Source organism: Pagrus major, chromosome 17, assembly GCF_040436345.1.
Source record: "Pagrus major chromosome 17, Pma_NU_1.0".
NCBI lineage: Eukaryota > Metazoa > Chordata > Actinopteri > Spariformes > Sparidae > Pagrus > Pagrus major.
This window is the reverse complement of record NC_133231.1, coordinates 14663804-14688800: the sequence shown is the minus strand read 5'-3', so window position 1 is coordinate 14688800 and position 24997 is coordinate 14663804. Positions and strand designations below refer to the sequence as shown.

Genomic DNA, 24997 nt, shown 5'->3' with positions numbered 1-24997 from the left:
CTCTTTTGCTCCTCTGGGTGACAGGCTGAAAATCAGAGCTCCTTCTCACTTGCAGTTTTAAAGCTGCTCCATGTTTAATTTAACATCTTTCTGTACATTGATGCAATTAGTGACCTAGGACATCAGTGATCTGCTAATTCAGAAGTAAAAAGCAAAGTAAGCCTGATGGGTGCATTAATCTACCTGTAAAGTAATTGCCTGATCACAGACATATTCAGAAGGTCCCGTTTACAGGAGAAAATAGGTTCTGAGTATTTCTTCCTCCAGAACAATGTTTTTTTCCCCCCTGTGAAGTGGTTCTCATGTGCCTGTTCAGTCAAAGGAGTTTCAGACGTACTAGACCCGCACGAGTGGGGGAGGCGCCATTTTGTAGCAGATCTTACCACAAAATGGTTGCGTGATACTTGTTAACCCTTTAAAGACCAGCCACGTCCAGTCCAGCAGACAAGTAACCAGGTCTGGTTGAGTTCCCCAGTAGCTTTGATCATACACATACAACATGAACACAGTGGTACTGAAACTTCACATGGATGCAGCTAAACCCCACGGAGGACTTCAGTAATCAGCGCAGTTGCTGTCAGCACAAGTAATACTGCCTGTGTGCCACAGCACGTAGGGAGTGCAGGAGCAGCTGCAGCAGCAGCAAGGAGGCAACCGCGGTGCAGTCGCCCGGAAGGAGTCGTGCTACCGCCCCGCCAGGGTCCAAGTCACAGCCATAGAGCACGGAGGGGCGGGCTCTGTCGGATTCCCCGCACCTTGTCATTGGTTGTTATTAGACAGTTGTATAACGTACGCACAATCCTGGGCACATTGTCTGAAAATGCGCAAATACAGATAATGGAGGCGGATCTGGATGTAGTGCCGCTAACCGCAGCACGACAAGACGTGTAACGTTAGCTCACATCGTGCGGGGGGGAAAACACGACGTTTTTGGACTGAATGACCCTCGTCGACTCACAGTCCAGAAAGAAAAAAAGATCTCCTGACTGTATTTCCCCAGGAAAGACGGAAGACATCGTCAAGGAGGATAGCTGCTTTCTCCGTGTGCTGGCAAAGAAAGCCGAGCTGTAATGTCTGTCACCGGAGTCTGCTGAGTGATTATCGCAGGACGGACAATGTAGCCGATAAACCACAAAGGAAATCTGGTGATGAAGCAAGCAGGAGCAACACAGAGCACTGATCTGGTAAGAGGTCCTGCTAGAGACCAGCTGCAGAGGAGCCATTAGCTGTTTGTTATCAGTGCTAGCTTGTATTGTGCTAGTCACTGAGGTAGCTAGCTATGGCTAGTTTCACCCACAATATCAACCAACGTCAGTGTAAAATGATTTAACACGTGACTTGAGTTACTAACCTCGCCGCTGCTGTGGATGTTACAAGGTTTTGTTGAGCTGATAGCATCTTACCGTTTCTCTTTTGTCTGCTGTCCTCCGTCTAGGCTGGCTAAAAGTACGGCATCTTATATTAACACAATCAAGAATAGAGAAACACACAGCTTCCAGGTGCTCATACACCGTGAAATAACATTATGGAATAATTAAAAAAAAGCTAATCTCTGTCCAAATTATTTAAAAATAACAAACAATAAGAACATAAGTTTACAAGATAAAGTTTTGGTAATGTCTTGTATATACTATCCAGTAATAATTCATAAGTACCTGGCTTGTGGCAGCTCTGTTGATGTGTCACCTAATTGCTTTAAAGCACAGTAATCCATACAACAAGTGAAGAAAGTTGTCAACCTTGAGTAAATGAAATCCACTAATTTGCAGTATAATCTCAGTCCCATCATTTTGGGTGATTGATCTGTTATTAATCCAGTAGTCCATAGTCCTCTGGTGAAATCATAACTGTGAGAGTGCAGTTGCATGGGTAAACCATTTCTGTGACTTAACCAAGTACACTTTTGTCAAAGAGATTTGCATTCCAGGTAGCCCAGCAGGTAGAGATCTGTATACTTAATTAGGTACACCAATACAATCCAGGATCATAGCCTCTCCATGTATTGTTCCTCTTAATAAAGCATATATATATATATATATATATATATATATATATATATATATATATATATAATTCACCTGTACCCAGATACACCTAAATGGCATGGTTGTCACCAGGGCTTGAGAAGTTGTAGCATTTATTTATTGACCCACTGTAACATATACTTTACTGCTAGATTGACAACAAGGAGACAAGCTTTGCTCAAGAAAAGGCTGCAGGCTGCTAGACAAATAAAAGAAACCACATAGTTTGGTAAATCCTGCATCAAGCACAGACGAAGAGACTACTCTGGTTGCTCCAATTCTCTGACCAATTAGTGGTCTGCTTTTTTGTAACTCCACCTTTTTAGTATCGGCTCAGCCAATGGAAATGCAAAAATAACAGTTCTAAAGTAAATGATCTGAACTGAACTGCTTGTTAGGATTGAGGCTCAATATTCTTCCCCTGTGTGTTGGTTGATGTTATGAAGATTTGAAATTTCTTAGATAAATTGCTTAAAATTGTGACTACATTACTTTCATAATAAATTGCTGACTGAATAGTTGGCTTTGTAGATAAAGAACTAAATAAGTCTAGCTCAGCCTCGCTTGTCATTCTGTGTGTCTATGCTTGTGTGATCTGATCTGTCAGTCTATTGACGTGTGCTCACTGATGGAACTGTAAGTGGAAGGCTAACTGATGACAACATGCCAGGAGGTTGAAACAAGGATGAAATATTTGCGCTTTTGAGACACAGAAAACGGAATTTTTGATTAGACGAACAATTGCACATAAAGCCGGCTGTAAGTTTGTTTGCTCATAGCTAGGTTAAAAAGTCCCAGCGCATCTCCGGCCATCTCTCCTGCATGTCTGCTGACAGCACTGTCAGCCAAGAGTCAGTCACAGTGGTCAGCAGTAGAGGATGTTGTACCACCATCTGGTTCAATAGTATTTTTGCCAACTTCACTAACATTTACAAGTCCCCTCCAAAACTATTGGAAGAGCGAGGCCAATTTCTTTATTTAGGCTGTACACTGAAAACATTTGGGTTTGACATCAAAAGATGAATATGAGACAAGAGATCAGCATTTCAGCTTTCATTTCCAGATTTTTGCATATAGATCCGTTACAGAACTTAGAAAATGGCATCATTTGTAACGGAACACCACATTTTTAGGTGAGCAAAAGTATAGGAACAGCTAGATTTAAAATAGATTAGATAATATTTAGTTGCAAATCCTTTGCTTGCATTAACTGCATCAAGCCTGTGACCCACTGACCTCTCCAAACCTTTGCATTCTTCTTTTGTGATGCTTTTCCAGGCTTTCACTGCAGCCTCTTTCAGTTGTTGTTTGTTTCAGGGTTTTTTTTCCTTCAGTCTCCTCTTTAGCAGGTAAATTGCATGCTCAATAGGATTTAAGTCTGGAGATTGACTTGGCCAGTCTAAAACCTTCCATTTTTTTCCCCTGATGAACTCCTTGGTTGTTTTGGTAGTGTGTTTTGGGTTGTTGTCTTGCTGTATGATGAAGGATCTCCTAATCAGTTTGGTTCCATCTCTCTTTAAATTGGCAGACAAAATGTTTCTGTAGACTTCTGAGTTTATTTTGCTGCTCCCATCATGTGTTACATCATTAATGAAAATCAATGAGCCCATCCCAGAAGAAGCCATGCAAGCCCAAGACATGATATTTCCTCCATCTTGTTTCACAGATGAGCTTGTGTGTTTGGGATCATGAGCAGATCCTTTCTTTCTCCACACATTAGCCTTTCCATCACTTTGGTAAAGGTTAATCTTCGTCTCATCAGTCCATAAAACTTTGTCCCAGAATTTATGAGCCTTGTCGCTGTACTTTTTGGCAAATTCCAATCTGGCCTTCCTATCTTCTGGTGTGGACTCTGTACTTTTGTTCCAGACGTCTTCTGCAAACGGTGCGTTCTGGAGGTTGTTGGTGATGTCACTGACAGTTGTTTTAGGGTTTTTCTTTACAGCTCTCACAATGTTTTGTCATCAACTGCTGATGTTTTCTTTTGTCTACCAGTTCATTATCTGTTGCTTCAGGACATTCCAAATGGTTGTACTGGCTATGGCCAATGTTTGTGCAATAGCTCTGATTGATTTTCAACCTTCTCTCAGCTTCAAAATTGCTTGCTTTTCTCCCATAGACAGCTCTCTGGTCTTCATGTTGGTTACACCTTTTTGACTATAAATGCAGTCTGCAAAGGATAAACCCAAAGCTGAAACTGAGAGTAGACATTCAGTGCTATTGTTTGAATAATCAATATAATAAGACACACCTGGGCAGCAAAAAAACACCTGTCAGTCACATGTTCCAATAAATTTGCTCACTTGAAAAATTAGTGGGTTTAAACAAATGGTGCTATATTCAAAGTTTTTTAACAGATCTAGATGTAAATACCTGGAAATGGATGCTGACATACTGATCTCTTGTCTCATATTCATGTTTTGGTGTCAAACCCAAACGTTGTCAGTGTACAGCAAAACTAAAGGAATTGGCCTTCCAATAGTTTTGGAGGGGACTGTGTAACCAGAGCAGAGAGTGTCAGAATGGTCAACAGACTGGCCCTGCCCCACGCTGTCCTGCATCACACTGCAGTCACACTTAGATTTGTGGTTATTCAGAGACTTGGTTTGTAAAGTTTACGGCCTGCTTTGCTCCTACACTGCTCGGTGTACAATGACGCACCTAAAAGCAAAAGTGGAGAATATATGGCCAAGCTGCTTTTTGCTTTGTTTAAATTGGATGTTTAAGGGGTACAAAGCTAACAAAATAACGTGCAGTATCACTTTTCAGTTTTCCTGAATGAATAAAAAATGCCATCTAAAAAAAGAGATCAATGAAAAGTAGTGAAAGATGAGCTATTGGTATCACAGACTGAAATAGTCAGCCAATCGTAGGCTTATGCAAACAGTCAACATTTTGCGAGTCAGACTAATTAACCTGTAATAGGGGCAGGGTTTTGACCCTCTTTGTGAGAACAACATTACAGACAATATCACTACCAAATAGGACAACCTACCAAGTATGTGGAAGCAAATTGTGGACCTTGCACCTGTATTTGCTTTAATAATCACCATTTAGTAGGTAATCTGTGTGTGGTGTGATTTGCCTTGTCTTTGGCTGATGTTGGGCTAGGTTACGTTAGTTGTGCTGTCCTAAATTTATTTTTCATTGTGTTCACCTAGGAAGCTGCGTTTTACTCTTTTCTCCTTGCAGAAAAAAACGACTGCGCCAGTGTCGTATGGGTACACGTTAAGTTTAAAGCCGTTATAGTTGTGCTTTAGCTGTGTTACAAACCCCTCACAGTGATTATAAAGGCTATATTGTTTGTGTGGCCATTGCTGATTTTCACAGCTAGGTACTGTGACTACTAGAGAGATTTTGTTTGCTGTAAACGTTATCCATCAATATTTGTCATCTGGGTATTTGCTTTGCCTTGTTTACATTACCATAGTCATTAGAGTGAATCAGTGATTAAGATTTCAAATATATTAGGCCTTGCATCACAGAGTCATTTCTAGTGAACAATTGTGATATGAAGTGGATTTGCATCAGCCATCCACAATACTCTGTGGAGAGCAGGTCTCACTTGCCCAGTAGCATTCTAACAATGGAGGTAGCATACCACAGTCCAACAGCAACGAGCAAGGGCATAGAGAAGGACACACAGAACTCCTCTGTGTCTACCCAGGAGATCGCCTTAGTGAGGGATCATATTTTCTGCAAGACAGTGTTAGCTTTAAATGCATTTCTCTCCTTGTATGCCTGTGCTGTGTTGTACACCATGTAAACATAGTTGCTTGCATGAAATGTTGTAAATTGTCAAATCAAAAGTGTTTCTCTTGGGGATTTGCAATTTTATGTCCTATAAATGCATATACTATTGGCTTACATGATTTTTCACATTATTCTGTTTGCTGGTGTGTTAGACACCACTGCTCGGTGTCAAAGGCACTCTTTTAGCAGCTGCCTGTGCCACTCCTGTAATCCATGTAAGTCACTAATGCAGGTGTAGATGGCAGTCAATAATGGAAAGGGATATGTGTAGATTGTATGGTGCTCTTGCCACTTTATTTATTTTTTTTATACTTTATTTTTTCAAAACAACATTGAAATACAATTTTAAAAAAAAAACAACAACAAAAAATTGCAGAACCTACAAACAGTTGCTCACCTTTGTATTTAGACAAGCAATTGCATTGATGGATATAAAAGTCAGTTCATGTGGTAAATATTCAGTGATCATCTTGTGAGGTCACATACACAATCCATTTTTCCCAGTACGGCAGGAATGTATCAGTCTGTAAATTTAATAAAAAGGTTTTCTCTCCATCCCTTGAATAGTAGTAACAATATCTATCCAGTCGGTCTTTGTTGGAGGTTTGGCCTGTAACCACTCATGCCCCTTTAAACTGGAAGCAGGAGGCTCTGCCACAATGGCAACCAGTGCTGACCTTGCCTCGTCAACTGTTATGTCATGTGCTGAACAGGGTTGGCCTATTGTTTCTATTTTCATAACGTACAATCATGGTTACTTGAGATTGCCAATAGGTTGTTCCTAGAATGGATGGGCTTGAGTGATGGGGGAGGGACATTCTGCTGTGTGCTCCGCAGTGATAGGTTGATTCGTAAGCTTATGAGATATCAGTTTGAGTCAGGCGTAGAGACTGTAACATGTAATTTTATGTGTAGTTTTGCTTGCGGTTGGAACAAACAGCAGCATTCCCTCCTGACCGACCTGCTGCTGCTCTTCTCTGGTTACACTACTCCGGAGCTGCTCTTCACTGCCAAAGTGTCTCTGGGCTAGAGAGAGCAGACAGGCTAAGTGCGAGCTACCCCTCAACGAACAGCCCGGTGGCAAAACCTGCCTTGCCAAAACCAAGTAATGTTTCCTGCGTCCAAGCTCAGTGGGTGTGGAGGGGCAATTCGCCATGTGTTGTATCACTGTACCCTTCTGACGAGGTAACAACCAAAGCAGAATGCTCTGCAGAGTGTCCCACCACATCCCTCTGGCCCATCCATTCTAGCATCAACCTTGCCGGTAGGTGACCCAGTTGCTTGGGTGCAGTGGGAGTAGGTGAAGGGAGTAGGTGAGCTGCAGTGTTGGAGTGTCTTTCCATGGCCTGTTTGTGTGACAAACTGTTGGGGAAAAAGTGCTTTAAACTGGGGCACAAGGCCAAATTGAGTGAATAAACATGAAACACTATGTAACATGCCATTGTGTTTCTGGTCTGATCACAGGCTTATATGATTGCCCGCCACTACATATTTTGTTGCATTTCTCCAAAAGCTGAATATGTTTCAACAGTGCTGCCAGCTGCGCTTTTTGTTTCTTTGTATATGTGCTTTGCAATGAACATGTTGTAAGTGCAAGGCCCCCGGCGGCTATGCTGTAGAGTGTATGTCTTTAAAGCGCGTATCACATGCTGGATGCGTCATACTGTCGGAACGAGTAGTCAAAAGTACATAAGCTCTGAAATGCATTTTTTTTGTTTTGGCCTTCATCACATACCACTGTGTTCTTTCAGTACAAAGTGTCCTCATTGTGTTTCTGTCCCTCCACAGCAGCTCAAGCATAGGAGGGGCTTCTGGCACAACTTAACCCACTTCCAACATGCATTGCAGTATATAGAACCACTTCATGGTGAGACTGCATTTCAGCTTGTGGCCTTCGTCAGGGTCATCCAAGTAGCTCAACAAGGGGTGGAACAGTGTCTGTGGAAACAGGATGAACTTTCGTACTAAAAAGACTGTAACCTTGGAACATACCCTCTTGATTTGTGTGATTCAGACTGCTAATGCCTCATGTAGCCTTTGGTCCTAAAGAATTTCATGGTCCTTTCCCAACAATCAGGATACACCTGTTGTTCTATTGTGTCCATTTGAATGTAACTCACCACTTTGACAACATCTTTAAGGCCTAGATTATACTCCCAAATGCATCTGTACATATACAGCTGCGGAGACCATCGAAGTATAGTAGTTACGATTACAAGATTAGAGTCCACTTGGAGAATGTTTTCCACACATGCGCAGATGTATTCCTTAGCCTGTAGTGGTGCAGAGGCCATGCGGGCAAGTCCGAGCAGGCCCAACAAATTAGTGATATGCTGATGTTTGCACATAGCCTAAACGTGCACCCTCATCACATGAACGCGTGTGCACTCAAAGTATAATTTTGGCTCAAGTTAAATTTCATGTTGCCAACTGCCCCATATCCTAGCTGCTGAGGACTCTCTGCATAGTGTGCCTATAGAATTCTGGGACAAGCAACAGGATGACTGCCATTCACTCAATAGCCAGTGATGCAATTAAGGGTTTTAATGTGAGTTACACAGAGCCCCTTTTAAAGAAGAGTAGTCCAACACCCCATCCGTTTTCTAGTTTTTACCCCAACCCCTCATTTTCAAATGTCCCCTTGCCCCTTACAACAGAGTAGGGCTGGTGCACCGCATCAACATTATCGATTACGTAAATATGTCGTACGACTTTCGGCTGGATTCATATCGGGTGTGGCGAAATGCCGCAGGTTGATGCAGTGTTGTGGGAGTCAATCCATGGTCCGTGTGTGTGATGTGTTGGGAACCCCTGTGGATCAGTTTGCCGGAAGACGAAGCTGCTATGTTGTTATGCTACTTTCATGCTGGTCCTACTAGTGATTGTTTGTCCTTATTGATGGATTAAAATAACAATAAACAACCAAGATGAGGCAGATCATTGCAGAGGTTTAAACTGGGAGACAAGACCAAACCGAAGTGAAACGTAACGCTACACAGAGAAATGTCTGTTCTGTCCCCTCTGTAGTATTTATCCATGTTTTAAATAACATGTCCTACCACTGACCCATTCTACTCTGGCCTTTGCCACAGTAGGTTATGCATGCTGGTTACTAGTTACTACTGCTACTAGTTACTCTTTGTCCCCACAGAAACTTAATATATATTAGGATTACACAGATTACCAGTTAAGACTGGGCTATTTTTTGTTGGGGAATAATGCCCTGCAGTGCATACTTTGTCATATTTATTTGCTGGTGATTGAAGATGATTGAATCAAATATTTAAAAATATAATTGACAAGTTTTAAAATGTTATTTTGGGTGAATTTGTCGTTATATTAATCAAGTAATAAAAAAATATAGATTTATCAAAAAAATAATCGATAGATTAATCGATAAAAACATAATCGTTAGGTGCAGCCCTACAACAGAGATAGGTTGTGGTCAAACCTACGCAAAAACAACATTCAAAACAAATCCGAATCTTGGCTTTGAGTGGGAAGACGCCGGTTCCAAAGACATGCTTGTTTGGTCAACCATTCAAACGGACAACAAAGCAACAACTGAGTTCTGCGCTCTTCACATCTTGCACTGTCCACATTCAGCACTGGCAGGCTATTTTCATTCACATGCATCCGTGTATGTGCAACCCTGACCTTACAAGGGGTAGTCATAAAAATCTCCCTCTATGAAATGGGAGAACCCTTCAAGACCCTCATACGTCATCAGTTGTGTTGATAGCATAAAAACCGATGTGACCAGACATTTACAATACGCTGTAGGGATTTTCCTTGTGACACAGAAAAGTGTGGGCACTTGCAATTCATGCACAATTTCACTATTGACTATCAGTCAATTCATCAAATAAAAAAAGAGCACTGTTTCATTACCTGACCACCAACGTTAGCGATGGGTTATAGGCTAACAATAGCAACCTATGCTCCTAGCCTGCCAGTCTGCACTGATATTAGAGGAGCAGCAACTTCCCTGCTGGACTTCATCAAAAGGGGGAATTCAACATTGCAATACATCACAATGCGCGACTGTCATGCACAAAGCGCCAATAACAATGTAACGTTAGCTAGCTAGTTAGCTCCTGAGACATCAACAAATTAGATCTCTCATAGCACTCGGTTTGAAGTGTGCCTCTGAAAAACCTCAGTTTGGAGGGTCATGTATCCCTCAAACTTTGTCCTACCCCTCCAACCCAACAAGAATCAGGAAACTCTCCCCTGAGACGTGAACGCGCTAAACAGAGGGGTAGAGCAATCGGAGTGTATTGGGATTGGGCCTTAAAGCTGGAGTTTGTAGAATATGTGAAAAACGCATGAGACTGGGATGGAAACAACTGCGCTCCCCCCTCCCCTGCCTGTTTTGACTCCGTAGCTCCACACTTTCCACTCTCGTGGACGCACGCGACTGTAGCGCTTGGAATATTCACGTCGGAACTTTTCTGTCACATAGCTGCCAACTTTTACGCTTTCACGTCCTCTGTATGTCGTGTATATATAACGGTATTGACAATACATTTGACGTTGACTTTGGCTCTGACTTGCTTGCTGTCGTGAGCCTTTGGCTACGGTTAGCATAAAGCTAATCAACTCACAACATTACTCGTCAAGTGTGACCACAAACCGCCTGCTTTATTAGATTCACTGTCATTTCAACTACACAGCCAATTACTACCACACCTTTTAGATTATCAGCTACGTAAAACTTACATTGGAGGCTCACCTGTCCAGGAGAAGAACAGCAAGCTCAGTATCCAGCTTCAGCCCGATGCTATCGCTAAGCTCTCTCCACCTCGGATATGCTTGTCCAATGTTTACATACGATTTATCCTGTCTATTGTCACTCTCCCTCTTAGACTCTCATTTCTCTACATCGGTCATCCTTTTTTTGGCTTGCTTAGCCGTGTACGCTTTTGTTGGTAATGCCGGGATAGTGGCTTTTCCTGCCGGGACGTCCGCCGTTGCACCTTCACGGAACGTGAACAGCTTGCTCTGTGAACTGTGATTGGTTGAACATTGTGAAGAGAAAATTAAGCACTTATTTTTAGTTGGCTGAACAGGATGATTTGAAAGGTATAGGCAAGTATGAACAGGCACTAGGTATGGGGTCTTTTTATGCACCTTCTCCAATATTTTCTTTTTAATTAAAAACGTACACACAGTAGGATCTCAGTTTTATCAAATTATTTATTTGAAGCAGGAGCCATGGGATGGCAGACGAGGAGTTTTTGCTGTTGTTAACATTTGTCTGTCAGGGGCTCACTAAGCAGCTGGCCACTATGGCTGTTCATGATGAGGGCTGAGTGATGAGTCATTTTTAGCAGTTAGACAATATTTTTTTCTAGAGCGTTGATCAGTCACATTTCTCCAAGTGTGGAATTGGAAGTCTTTCTGTCTTGTCTGGTGTGATAGCTGCTGATGCCATTTATTATCTTGCAAAAACAAAATGGAAAACTGCAAACAACAGTACTAATGATAATTGCATTTATTTCCCTTTTACAGACGATTTGGATGCCAGCAGATATTTTAACACCAGGTACAGAATGTATTTAATATAAAGTTGTGATTATGTTCTCTTTCATGGTTTTGAGAAATGCTTGTCTAAAAAGGAAATCACATACTGATATATTGTAAGGATTCCATTCCAATGAATTGTAAAAAATATGATTTGAAATGAATGATTGTCGCTACTATTGCTTTGACTAACCCTGAAAACGTTTATTTAATTGACTTAAACAACTACAAAATAAGTTCAAGGATGCAGTCATGCAGGATGCAGGGGAGGGTCAGGGGTGAGGTGGTGGAATGGGGTGGATCTGCTTGTGTGATGTCCAAGTCAGAATGGGTGAATGGTGAGAACGTTGAATAATCAAACTACAGTAAAACACTTAAAGGTTGTCGGCCAGTTGATGGTTCTCAGTTTGTGGTGATGCTTAACTGTAGCTGGTGATGCACTGCTGGCCTCGACACAGTGACACAGGGTTGTCGGCTGAAAACCTGTTCATTAGTTTTCATTGTAGCTTCTCTGTGGTATTCTGATATCATTTGTAAGTGTGTTTATGGCCTAGTCACCCCAAATTCTGTAGGCCTCCCCTTGGCCTGATGAAGCCGCCTGAGTTTAGCTGTATTTCTTTTTATCTTATTGTAATCATTACCCCTTTCAATACTGACAAGTTTAGCCAAAGCCCGCTTTGACGGTCTATTTTAGTCTAATAAAGTGGGTATTTTTGTTTGTTTTGGTGTCTATTTGTGTTGCCCTCAACTGTATTTTCTTACTGAGCTGTAACTTTGGAACATACCCACTTACTAGAGCTGAGGCTTATATCCAAGTTAGGGTCACAGTGGTACCATGCAAAGCAATGTAGCACAGACGCCCCATTCCCTAGCTAAGTCATCAGCACTTCCTGGGGATCCCAGTGCCTTCCCAGGAATACTGGGACAATTGGAATGTTTTACCCTGGGGTCTGCTGCCAGTTGGACTTGGGCAGCCTGAGCTGAGTCCAACCCACCCATGCAAGAGAGATGAGTAAGCAGGCGTTGAGACTGAAGTCAGCCCTGCGTTAAAAGAAAGCACTGCATTAGGACACTTTGCCAGAGTCCTATGCATAACTTAAATTTGTCCGAACACGGCCATGGGCTGTACATGTTTTGATGCTTCCTCCTCCAAAAACAAGGCCTGGGATTAGAAGATCCTAAAAGTTGTCGCTCTCGCTTCTTCAAACAAGTTTAAAAAGGGAAAGGTCTGTCTGGTACTCTTCCCTGCCACCTGATCCAACAAACCACCTGATGTTGATCAGTTGCCAAGGTGTTGTGTTACCAAGTACCTTTGTGAACTACTTTATAACTCAGACATGGGGTTATGGGCAGTCCATAACTAGCAAAAGAGTCAATTTATATAAAACCACTCTGGTTCAGATCAGGCAGGCCTTTTCTCCCAATTACTCCTAGTTATGTTTTTCTGTTTTGCCCAGTGTTAAAGTTGACCAGTTATGTAGCTTTGGTCCTCAAGCAGTGCCTTCTCCAGTGCCCTCGCCATAGACAGTGAGGCTTTTCCATAGGCACTTTTGGCCATGCCGAGTCAAACTGCACCACGCTGATTTGCATTTCCATTACCAGTTTCAGCACACCGAGTTGTGTTGAGATCCAAGCAAGATCGAGTGACATCTAATGCTGTTTTTCCATTACATCTGCCGGCCTGGCTCTACTCGGCTTGACTTGGCGTGGCAGCCATGTCGTTCACTCAGGTTTCCTTTGCACAGACATGAGTTGAGTTTTAGGGGGAGACGGGTGCTTGTCACAGGTTGTCACAGTTGCAAGTCGTCACTGTGGTCCGATTGGAGGCAGGGCAAGTGGGGCCTGGCCCTACTCCAGAGCAGGTGCAGTGCTAGCTCAGCTCAACTCAGTGCAGTAAAACTTGTGATGGAAATGCAAATCAGCGTGGCTAGGTTTGACAGAGCAAATCCAAAAAGTGAGAGCGAAAAGCGCCATTACAACCATGGCCACCCCATGACAATCCCCCTTCTCTCCTTGAAACAAGCTTGTGTTACGATTTGCGAGACTCATGTCTGTGCAAGAGATCAGACTGAAAAGTGTCTTTAAAAGTGTCTGGGTTCAGCTCGCAGTAGTTTTTTAGTTTCTAATTGAATCGCTATAGTTTGAAGTTTAGTTCTCGGATTTCTTTTTGTATTTTCAGACATCTTGTTTATTTCACTATTACATCATGGCTTTCTTTAGCTGTTTCGTGGGTTGTTAAGTTGATGTTAAGTTACTGCTTTTGAAAACCCAACATTTCCTGATTTTGTAATAATTTAGGTTTTTTAAATGCCAAATAACAAGGGACTTTCGTGAAGAATTAATAGGAAATGAAACTTGTTTATCACTGAATTAGCAGAGCTTTTTTGGGACCACTTTGACCACTATTCAAGACAAGCACGTCATTTGTCGTCAGCTGGGCTACCTTCAAGGAAGTAATGGAAATGAGAATCCCTGCGATGCTGGGCTGACGTGCCGAGTCAAACCAAGTTGAGCCAGGCCAGCACATGAGTATGGAAAAGCCTCACAAGAAAGCTAGGTACTGTAAGCACCTCTTTAGTGCATGGTACAGACAATCAGAGCCTGCCTCCTGGTGACATGCAATCACAACTATCCAACCCTATCATTCCTCTGGGAAGACTCTGTACACAATCAAACCATGGTTCTGAGTTTGAATCCCAGCCAGGGCAGGGCCTTTTTATGTGGAGTTTGAAATTTCTCTGTGTGCGCAGGTTTCTTTCCAGTGCAGCAGTTTTCCCCAACATCAAAAACTTGTTGGGTTAATTGTCATGTCAGTGTCCTTGCCCTGTCTTAGAACTGGAGTTGTTCCCTGGGCGATGCGCAGAGGCTGTCCATTGCCTGCACACTGCTAATACATGGGTTAAATGTGGAGATTGAATTACCCACAGGGATCAACTTAAACCCAGAGCCAGAGCTTGCAGATATCCCTACACTTGCCCCTTTGCAACTCTGACAAAGGAAAGAGTCAAATATATCATTTAATTTGCTTTGGGTACACCCGCTAAAAATTGCCTATTGACCCCATTCCCACTTCTGGCAGGCGAGGTAGCCCGTCTCTGATTGTTATCTGAAGCACTACTTTGTACGTCACTGACGCCATGTTTCACATTACAAATGCGCCGGAAATGGTTGTAATAGCCATTCGGTCCAGTAACATCTGGAAAGTCTATAAGTGCCGCACAAGTCAATTATTTTATCCCCCTTCAAGTTAGCCGGGCACTAAACTGGAAATAAGCTGGCTGAATTGGCGATCCAGGTTTTTTCATAGCTGGGAAGTCAAGCTTTTTTGGCTTCAAAACACCACTGAGCAGCTTTCATAGGAGTTAATGGGGCTCCACCTCCAACGCTGTGTCCAGTAAAAAAAACTGTCCATGAATAGACTGCATCCCGAATTTCTTCCTTATTTACATGCCAACGCCTGATGTTGATAATGCGTCAGAATTTGGCATGTTCACCTGGGGTCTTACGTTTAAATCAAAGCCAAGCTGAGCCAAAGTGATAAATACCTGTGTCTACTGCAGAGTCAATTGACCCGAGTGCAAATGCCAAGTTTACACATTCCCATTGCACACAAAAGCCCAGTGGAAACAGGGTGATATTTTGACTAACCAACAGTTCAAAACCCAAAGAAAATGAATTAAACATAAAAAAGAGTAAGATAAATTAAAATGTGACAATTTGCTAATCCTTATTGTTATATCTTCCATTCGAAACAGTACAAGGACCATATATTTCAACTTCATTGATTTTCCAATATTGCCCAACAGCTGCAGCATTAAAACCCCTGACTGAGGTGAGGTGAGGTGAATAACATTGGTCATTTCATTACAATGCAATGCTCTGCTGTGAAATCTTGTTTCCTGGCATTCATGTGGATGCCACTTGACATGAACATAGTTGCAGATCAAGTAGCTCCATGGTGTGAATGCAGAATGCATCGTCCTGCTGGGGAGGCCCCTGCCATAGGGGAGTACCGTTGCCATTATGGGTTGTACTTGGTCTACGACGGTGTTTGGGTGGGTGGTGCATGTCAAGTGGCATTCATGTGAATGCCAGGACGCATGCTTGCCTGCAGAAAATTGGATTGTAATGGGATGATCAATGTTAATTGCTTCACTCGTCAGTGGTTTTATATTGTGGCCTTAGCCCACTACCTGGCTGGCATCAAACCCTTGTGCTTCTGTTTTTGGGTGGTGAACCCATATGGCATGTTGCAACCAACCACATAGCTGTGAGATTTATGAGGACAAACAACCCCTATTTACTGTGATATGGTGGCAATTCCATCTGTCAAATCTTCCCTGGGCACAGATTTTTAGTGGCGTATAAAATGTTCACAATAATAATGTCCATTAATTTTTTTTTTTTTTTTTTTTTTTTTTTTTTTCAGGTTTCCATTCAGATGCCACCCACATCTTCCTAGAGAGTCCTAGTCCTTGTGTATCCAAGAAAAGGTCAGATTTTTCTTTCAACATGAACTGTGTAAATGTTTAATCTGCTAATAGTTGGAGTTTGTCTTTTATAATTCTATGCTTCTTTGTATTTTTCAGGAGTGTGTAAAATATAAGCCCCAGCTTCCAGTCCTTGCAGAGGATGGCTAATGGGTGGGATTCATACTTCCCAAACCTCCCACCTCTGTCATCGGATCCAAGCACTTTGAGAACAACATCAGAGTCAGAGGGAAGTCTTTCACAGCATCTAGAGAACTTCATTGGTCATCATGACTTTCCTGGGACAGTGGCTGAAGACCCTGCAACAAACTCGAACTTCAACACAAACTATTACTCAAATCCAAGTGTTGGAAATTCCAACTCAGACTGTGTATATCAAACATACTACAAAGAAACGCCATGGCAAGCTGATGGAGAACAAATGGAAAAAGATTACTTGCCAAGATGTGGAAATGGTGATATAGATTTTACCACCGATGAATTACCGACTTCTGAAACTTTTCCTGCATCGTTTGCAGCAGATTTACAGGGACTTAAGCAAGACTGTGGAATGCTAGCTACTTCATTTCTTGAGGACTATTCAGATGTCAGCAGCTGCTCTGATGCAGATGCCGGCGAAACAAGGCCCTCTTGTAAATTTATGTCAAGTAATTTAGTTTCAAAACCTAAAAAAGATGATCCTATAAAACACAGCTCATCGGAATGGCTGTTCGCTCATACCGGAAATATGATGTTTCCGACTGAGAGTCCATGCCCTAATATGTCAGAGACTAATGTAACTTTGCCAAGTTCATTAAACGCTACGGCAGGACAAAACAAAGCTGAATGTGCACAAGACAAGATTAAAAGTCAAGAAAACCCTGTCAAATCTTACGCTGGACACAATCAGTCCTCTACTACTTCTAACATGGTGACAACTACAGGGAGTGAGACTGTAGAGGAAAGAAATGTGTATGATGGTTGTGAAGATCAGACACAAAAGGAAGATGTGGAGAAAGATCTCACTCAAGGAATTTATTCAAACATCTCTGCAAGTCGGCATGAAAACTTGACTGGTGATGCAATAGGGAAGTATCCAGACGGCAATGAGGAGGAGCAGATCCCCATCACTGCTCCGAATGTCGAGGCCATATTTGACAATAAGCAAGATCACTTGGATAAAAAAGTCCTAAGAAAGGACTTGAAGGAATCATTTGACCAAGAAAAAGAGGGATTTGATAATACCAACTCTACAGATGGTCAAGATAGAAATCTGAGAGAGGATGAGCAGGACAAAAGTGAAGTCCTAAAGGGGGAAAGAAAAGACTCAGGTTCATTAAAAATTGAGAATTTGGATAAGCAGACATCCCCAAATCCTACTTCCACTGATTTGCAAGATGAAAATAGGGACACTGACTGTCAGGAGAAAGAAACTCAGTCAAATATCTCTCAATCTTCAGATCCACCAGGTATTAAGGTGTCTGATTGTAAAGATGTTACTCATGAAATGAGGGAATGCACAAGTACCTTGAAAAGCAACAGTCATGATGCTGAATCCTGTTTGCAGTTATCTGGGCATCAGTCTTACGAAAGTGTAGCTCAGGACAATATTTGTTCAAGCCCTGCTGTGAAGACTGATGGTCTTGTCAGTGATAACTGTGACAAGAATGAGCAAAGTGCTGCAAGTCATTCAGATTTGTACTTGGAGCAAAATAGCTCCGACACAGATCCAAGTTGTAATGGGCCTACTGTCACTAGTGACAATGTTTCTGTTGATACTGGAGATAAGCAAGGTATTGCTAGCCCTGTAGACCCCTGCTTACTGCAAAATACTTCCAGCACAGACATAATTACCTGTCTAGAAAATGAAATGACAAATGCAGAAGAGAAGACAAGTACCACTTCTTCAAGTCCACTAGAAAAGGAAACCACAACCTTGTCTACAGATCCAGCCGGGACCAGTGACAGTACAGAGCAAAGTCTTGACAGTTTAGAATTGTGCTTACAGTCAAACGCCACAAGCATGGACATAAATCCCTGTCCAGAAAAGAAATGGACAAGACCAGCAGAGGATACAAAGTCAACCTCCTGTCCAGATCAGCGACAGTCACTATATGAAAGTCCATTGGCCCTAGAACCACAAAGTCTGACTGAAGATGTTGCTGAAAATGCTAGAGAGTCGTTTGAAGAGCTTGCCCCATATACAGAGGAACCATCAGTGCCTGGCGTGCTGTATGGTGAACCTCTGTCAAGAGAAGACTCTTCATGCGACACTGATGAAACAACACTTGATGCAAGTCAATGTAAAGACACTTCTTTGGCTAGACTTGACACTAACAGCATGATTCACTCAGAAGGACAAGCATCTCATCTAAAATCTTCTATACAAATGAGAAAACGCCTACAGCCTGTTGTTATACTGCAAACCGAGGCAATAAATGGAATGAGTAACTCATATCATTGTACAGGTTGCCAACATACAACCCACAATGTAGATCATCTGATCGAACATCACCATTGCTGTCATTCAATGCCCAATTTCCAGTTTTGCAAGACTTGTAATCTCTACCTGATGATAAGCAATGAAAAAGCTGAAAAACATTTGTGTGGTGTAACCAAGAAAAAGCCTCGGCTCCCTTCTGAGCCCAGCCTTAAGAAGAAAAAACACTACGGCGGCCACAAGTGCATTAAGTGCAGACTCGTATTTTCAAAACGATATCAATATATCGGGCATATGCGGACACACACTGGAAAAACACCCTATAAGTGCGATGGATGTGGATTGTATTTTGCACAGGGTAGTACCCTGCAAAGACACAAGGTAACACCTGGACGATGCAAGCAGCCTAAATTGCCAGTTACAAATTCTGATGCTGTTAAAAGTGAAACTAAACCACCAACACAAAAGGACTTGGTACAGACCAAACCATCTGCAAATCTGCCACAAAAGGACTTGGTCCAGACCAAACCATCTGCAAATCTGCCACAAAAGGACTTGGTCCAGACCAAACCATCTGCAAATCTGCCACAAAAGGACTTGGTACAGACCAAACCATCTGCAAATCTGCCACAGAAGGACTTGGTCCAGACCAAACCATCTGCAAATCTGCCACAAAAGGACTTGGTACAGTCCAAACCATCTGCAAATCTGCCACAAAAGGATTTGGTACAGAACAAACAATCTGCAAATCGGCCACAAAAGGGCTTGGTACAAAACAAACCATCTGCAAATCTGCCACAAAAGGACTTGGTACAGAACAAACCGTCTGCAGATATGCCTAAATGTTTCGTGAAGCTTGTTGACATCTGCAAAAGCAATTTGTGCAGTGTATGTGGTAAAGGCTTCTCGTCTTCAGTGAAGGCCAAAAAGCATTTCTACAACGTACACAAGGGAAAGAAATTGGCAGTTTTGCAGAGTCCGTCCACCACAAAACTAAGTTGTGAGAAAAGTCAAACAGGAGAGAATGAGAGAAGAGCAAAATATAAATGTCCTCTTTGTCCACGGCTTTTCAAATACTCATACAACAGGGCTCGACATTTGCGTGACTGTGTCAAAGAGGCAGTATTTGGTGGCAAGGAAAAAGTTGGCGGTAAATATCGGTGTCCCTTGTGTCACACTACCTTCACTTTATCATCCAACAGATATAGACATATTAACACATTTTGCCTCAGAGAGAGTGTTAATCGGCTTGCGAAGGAGGCACAATCAAGGCCAAAGACTGAACAGAAAACACTGTCAAAGGAAAATGAACACAAAGTACAGGCACTCCCAGCTTTGGCATCCTCCAAGACTGCACCACGTTACAAATGCCAACAATGTCCAGCTGTTTTTTATCATCCTTCAGGAAAGTACAGACATATGAAGAAGCATGAGTTGTTCAAACTCACTGGCTCAACTCAAATGATCAGGTACAGGAATTCAGTTTACTCTACTATGTCTAATCCAGCTGCTTTAAGTAGTACAAAGACTGAAGAGAGTAAGAATAGCTTAACATCAACTGAAGCAAATAACAGTCTTTCCCTAAGCTGTCATTTTTGTGGAAAACGTTTCGCCACCACACAGTCACTGAAGAAACATGAGCGTAATCACAAAGGTGAAAAACCATACCGCTGTCTGGAATGTGGAAAAGGATTCAAGAGACGTGCCTATCTGATTGGTCATAAAATCGTTCACCAGAGGAGGATACAGTGCACTGTCTGCAGAAAGATTCTTCCGACTGTTAGAGAACTGATCCAGCACAGAAGTACACATCTTAAAAGGGGAATGCTTCAATGCCCAGACTGCCATCAGCAGTTCCAGTATCCTGCACACCTCCTCCGGCATCTTGACCGCCACAAAACAAGAGAAAACAAGGCACCTCAGCTTGAAGAGAAAGCACGATTAAAACCCCAGCAATCCTTGGAATCTGTGAAACAGGAGAGTGAACTAAAACAGCTACAGTGTTCCTTATGCAAAGAGGTGTTTAATGATGCCCAAGTACTAAGAAAACATTGTCTTACACATATATCTGGGTCCTCATCGCACCAGTGTCCATTTTGCAAACGTAATTTCAATAATCGCCGGTATTTGCTGCGCCACATGATCAAACATACTGGAGACAAACCCTTTTCCTGCACTAACTGTGGAAAACAGTTTTACCGTAACTTGTACCTTAAACTTCACAGTGAGCACTGTTTGCCTGCCCAAACCACACATCCTGTTAAAATGGAGTCCAAGCCAAAGGGATCACATCAGTGTTCCTACTGTCCACGGGTGTTTACCAAGAAAATCCGCCTGAAAAACCATCACCGTGGGCACAAGGCAAACTCTCTGGTATTGTGTGAAAAATGTGGGCAGTACTTTGGATATACAAAACTAAACCAACATCGAAAGAACTGCGAGGGGACAGAGCTCAACACTGGCATATCTCCCAATGGCAATTTCAGTTCCAGCAGTTCTCAGACAAGCCAGAATGTCCGCAAAATGCCTTTACAATCCAATGCAACAAAGATGCTTCAGTTTAAATGCCCTCACTGTACACAGAAGTTCCGGTTCAAGTCTTTACTCATGAGGCATCTTGTTTCACACACTGGTGTGCAGCCTTATGCATGTGTACACTGTGGCCACAGATATAGAACTCAGACAGCGTGTTTGCAGCATGAAGCTTTCTGTGATGGTGTTTACAAAGAACGGCAGTCAAAAATCAAAAGTGATTCGGCAAAACAATTGTCAAACATGCCTACTCTCAGAGACGCAGTGCAAAAGCCCCAAGCAGAAGGTGTTGCTGAGTACAAGTGCAAATTCTGCACCAAGACTTTCATGAAGCCACGAAACCTGAGACGTCATATTTTGACACACAACGAAGTGAAGCCTTATCGCTGCAAAGCTTGTGACTGCTGCTTTTCAAGGTATGATCATTTAAAAGTACATCAGGGTCGTTGTAAAGGGAAAAGATCACGATTGGAAGTCTGCATTCCCAAAATCAGTTTAGAGGATGTTGGCAAGGGTTGGCAAAGTAAGTTTGGCATTGAGACTGCTGAAAAGCAAGAGACCTTTGAGTGTGAAGTCTGTTCAAGGAGCTTCCCAACTCAGTCTAAACTTTCCCGACATAACACTTTGTTCCATGTCGCAAAATTATTCAAGTGTCATAGCTGTGGCTCTTCATTCTCTCATGAAAAAACTCTGAAAAAGCATAGAAAGATGAGAAAGTGCAGAAAGGTCTCCAAAGAGACAAATGCTTCTCTACCACCTAGAACTAATCCACCAACAGAAAATGCGACAAAATCTATTGATGTGGTGAGAAATCGAATTCTTCAGAGAATCCAGCCTCACTTTAACAAAAAGTACAAATACGTATGCAGTTATTGCCCCCGAGCTTTTGGAAACAGCCATCAATTAGGCGTGCACACCCGCCTGCACACAGGGGAGAGGCCATTTGCCTGTGATTATTGTGGTCTGAGATTTATTAGGAAGGATTATGTGCAGCGTCATATCCCAAAATGCACCAAAAAACCAAAGCAAAATAAAGTGCTTTGTGACAGATGTGGAGGGTTTTTCCCACAAGTCAAGATTGCAAATCACAAAAAAAGTTGCACTTTACCACCAAGCTCATCAAATTCAACAGTTGGCCAAGACCAGCAGTCAACCTCACAAAGCCCACCAAAAGGCTTTTCTTGTGCATACTGTAGTTCCCGTTTTTTGCTATTTTCACAGCTCCAAGAGCATTTTTTAAATGCACACAAGATGGAAACAATGGTTCCACCAGTGTCTACTGCTCCCCTCCAACACCATCTGTCAAATATACCAGACATCAAAGAAGAGCCTGCTGATGAGAGTTGTGACAAACAAGTTAGTGATGGTGCTAATTTAATCTGTAAACTAGATGCAGCTTCTGACAGACCCAAACGGTTTCCCTGCCCAGAGTGCAATATGTCCTTTGTAAGCAAAGCTGGACTAATTGGTCATATGCGTGTGCACACAACGGAGCCTCCGTTTAAATGTAAAACGTGCAAGAGAGGTTTCTGGAATAAAAGTCTCCTCCGTAATCACTACAGGAAATGTAGATTTGGAAGTATTTCAAAGATGAATACAAGCAAACAGTTGGAGGCCCCTTTGAAAGCAGAGATTGATTTTGCGCTGACTGACAATGTCTTGTTGTTCAAAGAAGGCTCCAAAACAACTGGCACTGGGGTTTTGCAGACCAACTTCTCCTGCAAAGAGGAAGTTATAGATGAATCCTCACAAAATTCAGAAGGAAATGAGGTGCAAGGCAGCTCAAGCAAAGAGAAGAAAGCTGTGCAGTACCAATGTTCAGAATGTGATAAGAGCTTCACAGATGGCTTAATGCTCATTAGTCACCTCGAAGACCATGGAAGACAGGAACAAGAGAAAAAGCGCAGTACATGTCCTAAGTGTGGGCGGGTGTGCACTAGTCCAGGAAATCTTGTAAAACATATGAGAACACATGGAATTGAGAGGAAATGGTCTTGCCCTGTTTGCAACAAGATATTTGAGAACTACTCTGGTTTTGAAAGTCACAAATCATGCCATGACCCAAATAGACCTTATGCTTGTAAACTTTGCTGTCAAAGGTTTTCAGCAAGACCATCTTTATGTGATCATTACAAAGACGACCATCCAGATGATGTATTTACTTGTCAATTCTGTAACAAAGCCTATTCAGTCAAAAAATCACTGGCAAGACACATTAGAAAATGGCATCAAAAAGAGAAGAAGAATCTTGGGAGTAATGTACAGGAAAAGGGTAATGTACAGGAAAGGAGTAATGTACAGGAAAAGAGGAGTGCAGAGCAACAATCCAGTAGTAAAATCAGTACAACTGGTGAAAGTGATGAGGAGGAAAATAATGGCAGTGGGGACAGCGACTCAGACTCTGCACCATACTTCCCGTGCCATGTGTGTGGCAAGACATTCCCAACATCAGAAAGTCTTGAGGATCATCAGCTCTGTCACCTGGGTGAAAAACCACATGAATGTGCAGAATGCGGCAGATGCTTTTTCCAGGCGTCCCAGTTGCAGCAGCACCAACGAATGCACAAGTCTGAATTTCAGTGTCAGGCATGTGGCAGGGGGTTTGTCTCTCTCTTTGCACTTCGTAAACACAAGCATACTCATGGAAAGAGCCGTCCATACCGTTGTCCCAAGTGTGACTTCAGTTTCACAGGACCGTCACAGTTAGCAGAACACATGTCCTCCCACCGTGAAGAAAGCTTCCCATGTGACATATGCAGTCGTGTGTTTCGCTCCAAGAGTAGCAGAGCTGAGCATCGGAAAAGCCACTCCAAGTCAAGTGACTATCACCCGCGATCAGTTTCAAAGGAAGAACATAAACAATCTGCATCACTCTCTGAAAGCTCATCAGCATTGTACAAAGAACTGAAATATCGTTGCGGCGTTTGCGGTGAGCGTTTCAGAGACCCAGAGAAACTCTCAGAGCATGGTTGCATGGCTGCCAAAGAGCGACCATACTCGTGCTCCGACTGCGATAAACATTTTCTGCATGCATCTCACCTGAAAAAGCACAGGGCCACTCATCAGCGATCATGGTCTAGTAGTGAATATCCATGTAATCAATGTAACAATAGTTTCTCCTCCTCTCAGCAGTTCCTACGCCATCTTAACAGCCATGATGATACTGTAGCAGGGATTCAATGTAGGACTGAAGATGGTGGTCCATCACATGGTTTCATATGTCCAGTTTGCCATCAGTGTTTTGCCAGTGCCACTGAATTGATTGGTCATTTTCCCATGCATCCTGACGGTACATATGGATGCAAAATTTGTAAAATAACATTTTCATCTGAAAGTAAGCTTAAAGAACACGAGCACCGTCATCTGACATCCGCTACTGAATTTGAATGCACAGAGTGTAGCCAGAGCTTTTTGGGAAGCACTGCTTTCCTCCAGCACAGCTGTTCCCGTCAACGACAGTCAAAAACAGAGAATGAATACTCAAATCCATCAGCTAAGACTTCCCTTCCATCTTATCGTCAAGCACCAGGAGAGGAGGAAGAGATTGATGTTACAGGCGAGGACTTTTACTATTGCCCTGTTTGCTCAATGCAGTTCTCCTCAAAAAGTGGCCTCTTGGAGCATCAAAATAAACAGCACCCAAATGAGAAGCCATTCAAATGTGAGCTTTGTGGAAAATCATTTGCCGTGAGGCGGTACCTCAGAGAACATGTGCGAAGGCATAGTCAAAAATCTGCTGCTCAATCAGCAGAAATAAAAATCAGATGTACCCAGTGCCACACCGAATTCAATACAGCACAAGAACTGACTTTGCATATGAGAGTGCATCCTGCCATAGCAGTTGGACAGTACCGCTGTGATATGTGCTACAAGTCATTCAGCCAGTTGTCTCTCCTTAAGCAGCACCAAGAAAGTCATGTCGGCCAAGTTGTATACGAATGCGACGAATGTGACAAAGCCTTTGCTTTCCCTCACCTACTGGAAGAACATCAACTGACTCATGCTGGGTCCGCCCAGTAACGGTTGTTATATACCATCTACCTTATCCTCCCTTTTGAATAACTAACTAAAGTAACTTGAAATCCCTTTCATGCCTTACATCTGATTGTGTACCTCCACTTGTAATCCCAGCTTAGATCCAATTTGTATTTTTGACCCTTGTTACATACTTAAACAGCTATTGGCTCATGTCGGTCCGACAGAGAATCTTGTTCTGAGTTTCTATTTACACTGTATATATTTTTAGTTCTAAT

The 24997-nt window shown here is 42.5% G+C and overlaps 1 protein-coding gene and 1 long non-coding RNA gene across 2 annotated transcripts; both read left to right on the top strand.

Annotated features, from left to right (window-relative positions):
• Positions 1 to 791: 791 nt before the first annotated feature.
• Positions 792 to 16658, top strand: LOC141011808 (uncharacterized). The gene is made up of 3 exons (XR_012180364.1): positions 792 to 1184; positions 15733 to 15796; positions 15893 to 16658. It is a non-coding gene; the product is annotated as an uncharacterized lncRNA (long non-coding RNA).
• Positions 16659 to 17392: 734 nt separating this feature from the next.
• znf1035 (zinc finger protein 1035) lies at positions 17393 to 24856 on the top strand. Its single transcript, XM_073485103.1, has one exon. It carries the CDS (start codon positions 17643 to 17645, stop codon positions 24762 to 24764), a length of 7122 nt encoding a protein of 2373 aa, XP_073341204.1. The 5' UTR covers positions 17393 to 17642; the 3' UTR covers positions 24765 to 24856.
• Positions 24857 to 24997: the final 141 nt, after the last annotated feature.